General features: G+C 35.3%; 1 protein-coding gene across 1 annotated transcript in view; it reads right to left on the reverse strand.

Annotated features, from left to right (window-relative positions):
• Window positions 1–2854: 2854 nt before the first annotated feature.
• LOC137652051 (luciferin sulfotransferase-like) overlaps window positions 2855–6901 on the reverse strand; it is a 7141-nt gene continuing 3094 nt past the window's right edge. The window contains exons 2-5 of the mRNA XM_068385261.1: window positions 5206–5389; window positions 4359–4538; window positions 3741–4021; window positions 2855–3110 (exon numbers count right to left, since the gene is read on the reverse strand). Coding sequence (XP_068241362.1) covers window positions 2906–3110; window positions 3741–4021; window positions 4359–4538; window positions 5206–5389 — 850 coding nt within the window. The 3' untranslated portion in view covers window positions 2855–2905. The remainder of the gene's footprint in view (window positions 3111–3740; window positions 4022–4358; window positions 4539–5205; window positions 5390–6901) is intronic.

Here is a 6901-nt window from a genome sequence, read left to right on the forward strand (position 1 = left end):
GCGGAGATAGAAATAGTGATAACCGTCATTTTTATCATTTGGTTATTGACCTGACACAGCAATACTTCTGAGGTAGTAGGCTGGCCAGGGCACATGCCAGAGAGTTATGGGGTCTTTTGACTGGCCAGACAGTACTACATTGGATCCTTCTCTCTGGTAACGGTTCATTTTCCCTTTGCCTACACACTCACACACCGAATAGTCTGGCCTACTCTTTACATATTCTCCTCTGTCCTCATACACCTGACAACACTGAGATTACCATACAATTCTTCTAACTACACTGTAATTATTCAGTGGCCCCTTTCCACTTTGTAAGGGTAGAAGAGACTCTTTAGCTATGGTAAGCAGCTCTTCTAGGAGAAGGCCACTCCAAAATTAAACCATTGTTCTCTAATCTTGGGTAGTGCCATAGTCTCTGTACCATGGTCTTCCAATATCTTTTGTTAGAGTTCTCTTGCTTGAGGTACACTCGGGCACACTGTTCTATCTTATATCTTATTTCTCTTCCTCTTGTTTTGTTAAAGTTTTTATAGTTTATAAAGAGATATTTATTCTAATATTGTTGCTCTTCTTAATATATTTCATTTTTCCTTGTTTCCTTTCCTCACTGAGCTATTTTCCCTGTTGGAGCCTCTGGGCTTATAGCATCCTGCTTTTCCAACCAGGGTTGTAGCTTAGCAAGTAATAATAATAATAATAATAATAATAATAATAATAATAATTGGGAAAACTTGATAAATTGTAAGGGGTCCTTGTTTTCAAACTCAAATAGCATCACTATTGAATTTTTGAGTCATAGATTGTAAAGAGTCGTTCTTAATGGACACCATAGTGGGTATAAGAATATATCAGGTGTTCCTCAGGATGGTGTTCTTCGCCCATTACTTTTCATACTACATACACATATGTGGTTTGGCCAAGAAATCAAGCTTGTTCCATAAGATACTATTCTCTTTGCCTTAATTCAATCTCCTAAATGTAGATCTGGGGTTGCTGAATCCCTTAGTGGAGATCTAGCCAAAATGAGTGCATGGTGCAGGTTGATAGTAGGTTGGCCAGGGCACCACCTACCCGTTGAGATACTACTGCTTGAATGTTATTGGATCCTTTGACTGGCCAGATAGTACTAACCTACGCTGGGTCCCACTCTTTCTGGTTACAGCTCATTTTTCCGTTGCCAATACACACACCGAATAGTCTGGCCTAGTCTTTCTACATTCTTCTATGTCCTCTTACACCTGATAACACCGAGATTACCAAACATTTCCTTTGCGTCCAAAAGGGTTAACTATTGTACTATAATTGAACAGTGGCTACTTTCCTTTGGTAAAGGTAAAAGAGCCTCGTTAGCTATGGTACGCAGTTCTTCTAGGAGGACACTCCAAAATGAAACCATTGTTCTCTAGTCTTGGATAGTGCTATAGCCTCTGTACCATGGTCTTCCACTGTCTCTTGGGTTAGAGTTCTCTGGCTTGAGGGTACCATTCGGGTACACTATTCTAACTTATTTCTCTCGATGTTGTTTTTTCTTAGTTTATATGTGAAAGACTTATTTCAATGTTGTTGCTGTTCTTAAAATTATTTTATTTCAATTATTTATTACTTTTCTCGTACTTTATCTATTTCCTTATTTCCTTTCCTCACAGGGCTTTTTTTTCTGTTGGAGCCATTACGCTTATAGCATCCTGCTCTTCCAACTAGGGTTGTAGCTTAGCTAATAATAATAATATTTATAATCATAATTATTATAGTAATAATAATAAGTCATGAAGTTGAACCCTGGCAAAACTCAAAGTATGGCCGTAAAACTTTAAACTTATTTGAGTGTGATTCTTAATTGCAAATTTATTTTTAAGATACACATTCGGTCTGTTTCTTCTTTAATTGCACATAAAATAGGCTTATTAAAAAAGTCTTTAGGAGAGATCTAGCTAAAATTAGTGCATGGTGCAAATTATGGGGTATGAAGTTGAATCCTAACAAAACTCAAAGTATGATTGTAAGTAGGTCAAGGATGGTGGCTCCTCAACATCCATATCAGCATTGATAATGTTTCTTTTACTCTGTATGACTCTTTTAAAATTTTAGTTGTGATTCTTGACAGCAAATTTACTTTTGAGAAACACATTAGGTCTGTGTCTTCTTCAATTGCACAAAAAAAATGGCTTATTGAGAAAGTCTTTTAAGATTTTCGGTGATCAATCTATTCTGAAGAAGTGTTTTAATTCTTCATTTTACCTTGTTTCGAATATTGTTCTCCTCTGATCTTCAGCTGCTGATTCTCATCTTAATTTGCTGGAGAAGAACTACTTGCGGTCTATTAAATTTCTTATTCCCGTTCAGTTTGTTCTTTATGGATGTTATATAAAATTTTTGATAGTTGCTGTATATATATATATATATATATATACATGTGCAAAATTTATCACACACACACACACACACACACACATATATATATATATATATATATATATATATATATATATATATATATATATATATATATATATATATATATATATATATATATAACCTTAATTTCGGTTACATACCTACCACAGTTTTTTTGTAATCATCTTATCATACTAAAAATCCAAGGTGCAAGCACTGTATCTTCAAAAATGATTTGGCTCTTGTGTCTTATCAAATAATCTTCCAGGAACATACAGATGATTAACTTTCCTATGTAATAAGTAGCTTTTTGTAGTTGCCTTTCTAATCTCAGTTTTTGCATTAGTCTGCTATCATAAATGTGTAGGCCTACTTACAAAAAACATTAAAAAAGAATGAATTAGAAATACAAAAAATGTATATAATTTATTGAACAATAAAATCAACGTGTTATGCTCTTGAATTTAATCAGTAAAATTTGCTGTATTCCGTTTCGTAAAATTCTGGCTCAAACGCAATATTTAAATGATGGGTCTACTTTCGAAGCATTTTCCTTGACCCAAGCATCCATCCGAGCATCAAGTTCCGGCGAGAGTTTTCCCTTCGACGAGCCAATGAGGCCTGTGTTGAAGAAGGATCCTTTGAAGGACACGCTATCAGGGGCCATCGTGGGATGAGCCTTCATGTTTTCGAAGCTGGTGTGCTGTGCCACCCTGTGGAATAAATTATTATTAGTACTTGCTAAGCAACAACCCTAGTTGGAAAAGCAGGATGCTATAAGAACAGGGGCTCCAACAGGGAAAATAGCCAAGTGAGGAAAGGAAACAAGGAACAATAAGATATTTCAAGAACCATAACAAAATTGAAATATAGATATAAACTATAAGAACTTTAACAAAACAAGAGGAAGAGAAATAAGATAGAATAGTGTGCCAGAGTATACCCTCAAGCAAGAGAACTCTAACTCAAGACAGTGGAAGACTAGGGTACAGAGGCTATGTACATGTACACGACCTTACTAATTATCTTAATGGGGTAATTCTCCTAAAGCTCTTTTATATTTTGTAAAAACAAATTTCATTTATTCGAGTGTAGACTAAGCACTTCAATGATCACTAATTAGAAACAAGGTAGGCCTAGTCATTTTTTTTTTTTTATCATGCGTTGGGCTTAATGCTTTCTTTAAATTTTGATTTGGTTTTAAACTGCTGTACTCTTTAATCTATTTGGCATCTGTTCAACTTTTGTTCCACTTAATCTTGACGAACAATATGAGAATTTTACAAAACAAACTCAAGAGCATTCTTCAACGGAATAGCAAAGAAAAAAAGGCATCTATTTACTTTTTCAACTGATCCTCAGTAAGTTTCGTTCCCAAAAACTCATTCATCTTCCTGAGTTCAGACATGATGTCCGCTTTCATATCTTCATAGTACAGGATGTGCATGTTGGGGTGATTCCTCCTTTTCCAGGCTTCATTGACGTGATGCCAGTAGCTTCCATAAATTGCTGCCCCTGATAAGAATGTCTCTGCTACCACCTCAAGGCTGGCCTCTCCAAACTTATTGAAATGGACGTATCGAGAAAACATATTGTCCTTTGGGTGACGCATCACAGTAACGACCTACAGTATTAAAATAAAGTATATAATACATTTCATTTAGAATATGCACAGGGAAGAAATATGTTTTGGTTTGACATAGATATAAAAAAAGATATGCTGCAATTAAGCACAATAATGTTAGTGTATTTCTCTAATATTATGGATGACGTTTTTGTTATACTTCCATATCAATAGAATAAGTAAAAAAGTATACGGTATATATCAACTGTTTAACAATGGCCAGGTACAATCATGATCCATTCTTATGAGCAAAGTTTAGCAATCTATATTCTTAATCTAGTTTTAACTAGAGGAAACAATTTGACTAATGTGGGCAATATGATCCTTATGAACTAACTTTGCACTTATCGAGGACATCGGGATTTTGGAGATTAAAAGCTAGATGACTCCATATTAAACGGCGTCCTTTCTCCAGGGCTGCCAACTGCAAGACTAACCCGTCTTCTTCTTTTGCGTTAGGACTCAACTTTTTCAACTTTTCTCTGTAGTTATCTTCTTTGAAGCGATGCATGAAATCCTGCAATATGGCAAGAAACCTAAAAATACCAAACGCATTGAAAAGATTATAAACATCTAAAAGCAGATCATGACGAAAGGTAAATAGAGATGGTTTGGGCATGCTCTTCGCACTCCCCAAGAGAGATTAGTTCACCAAAAGTTCAGGTGGGCTCCACAGGGCACTAGAAGAGTTTCGAGACCCAGGCCTACATGGCTGAGTACTATGAAGCTCAAAATAAGAGATGACGAATGGAGAAGTATTGAATTGAAAGCTTAAGATTGAGACAACAGGCGAAATCTAACCGAGGCCCTTTGAGTCAATAGGCGTAGGAAGAGATGATGATTATGAAAAGCAATAGGCCTACATTAAAAAGGATTGATTGATAATGATTAGCGATTGCCTAAGTGATAGCCGTTAAGTTTAGTATCTTTAGAGAGAGCAAGGATGCATGAATTCCTGTAATATAGCAATAAACTTAATAAAACCGTTCGAACTGAACAATCTATAAATATCTAAAAGCAATACAAAATATGTTTGATTAATACTGATTATTGTAGAGACTATACACTGTAATTACCCAAGTTATAGCTGTTTAGTATGATGAGAGAGAGAGAGAGAGAGAGAGAGAGAGAGAGAGAGAGAGAGAGAGAGAGAGAGAGAGAGAGAGAGGTCTGTGGAAACTTACATTATCTACGAAGAACACTCTGTTATTGAGACTGTCCGTTAGTGCTCTCTCCATTTCCTCTATGTGCGTCATGGCCCAGACAATTTCTGCCGTCCAGACTGAACCACTCTTGGGAAAAGTGAACAGGCAGACATCGTCCCTGCTGTACTCGAAGTTGTAGAAGGTGTTGGCAAGACTCTCGTAGCTGTAATGGGAAATTGTTTATTAACTTATTGTCTTGAGTACTCCTGTGGCAATCATTAAAGTTTACATTATTTTTGGCTATATTTCACTCTAAAAGTCAAGTACAGTAAATCCCCTGTTTTCTCCAGGCAATCTGTCTGTGGATACTTTAGGTATAGCCATGGGGATTTAATTATTATTATTATTATTATTATTATTATTATTATTATTATTATTATTATTATTATTTGCTAAGCTACAACCCTTCTTGGAAAAGAAGGATGCTATAAACACAGGGGCTCCAACAAGGAATACACACACACACACACACACACACACACACACACACATATATATATATATATATATATAAGCTTTGATTTTTCGTGGCTCTATAACAAATTACCTGCTGCCACTGAAAAAAATGCATATCTCTTCTTCACCGGCCCTTGCGAGAGAACTTAGCGCTGATTTCTTTCTACCTCTTCGTACTTCAAATTTTAATGCTTTGTAAATTCTAATTCTGTTTATATCTCTCTATTTAATCAAAGAAAAAGGAAATTGAACCCTATTAAAACTCAAAGTATAATTGTAAGTAAGATGAGTAGAAGTGGCTCTACAACATCCAGAACTTTGTATTAATAATGTTTTTTTATCTATTTACAAATCCAAAATTTTATATTTGATTCATGATTGCAAGTTTACTTACGAGAAACACATTTGTTATGTTTATTCTTCTATTACACTAAAAAATTGCTTATTGAGAAAGTCTTTTTAAGATTTCAGTGACCCCATCCTTTGCAATAAAATCTTCCCAGACTGTACCAACTTGTAAGCTACGTAGATATAAGTATGTACTTGATTCTAACAGTCGTGCCTTCTCCATCATAAAGCTAAATACTGCAAGGGATACGATTGTTATCATTAATATTATTATTATCACTCGCTAAGCTACAACTCTAGTTGGAAAAACAAGATGCTTTATAAGCCCAGGGGCTCTAACAGGGAAAATAGCACAGTGAGGAAAGGAAACAAGAAAAAATAAAATATACTAATAACAGTAACAGCATTAAAATAAATATTTCCTATATAAACTATAAAAACTTTAACCAAACATGAGGAAGAGAAATAAGATAGGATAGTGTGCCCGAGTGTACCCTCAAATAAGAGAACTCTAACCCAAGTCAGTGGAAGACCATAATACAGAGGCTATGGCACTATCCAAGACCAAAGAACAATGGTTTGATTTTGGAGTGTCCTTCTCCTAGAAGAGATACTTTCCACAGCTAAAAAGTCTCTTTTACCCTTAACAAGAGGAGGGAAGCCACTGAACAATTGCATTGCAATAGTTAACTCCATGGGTAAAGAAGAAGTTTTATTCCAGCTGTGGCCAGATTAGGGAATGATCTTCCGAGCGTGGCAGTTGAATTGGTGGAACTTCTGACATAATTGCATGGTATATATACGACACATGTATTTTAATATTGTTACTGATCTATGAATATCTTATAGCCTATATTTTTATATATTACTT

The sequence above is a fragment of the Palaemon carinicauda genome, chromosome 13, assembly GCF_036898095.1.
Source record: "Palaemon carinicauda isolate YSFRI2023 chromosome 13, ASM3689809v2, whole genome shotgun sequence".
NCBI classification, from domain to species: domain Eukaryota; kingdom Metazoa; phylum Arthropoda; class Malacostraca; order Decapoda; family Palaemonidae; genus Palaemon; species Palaemon carinicauda.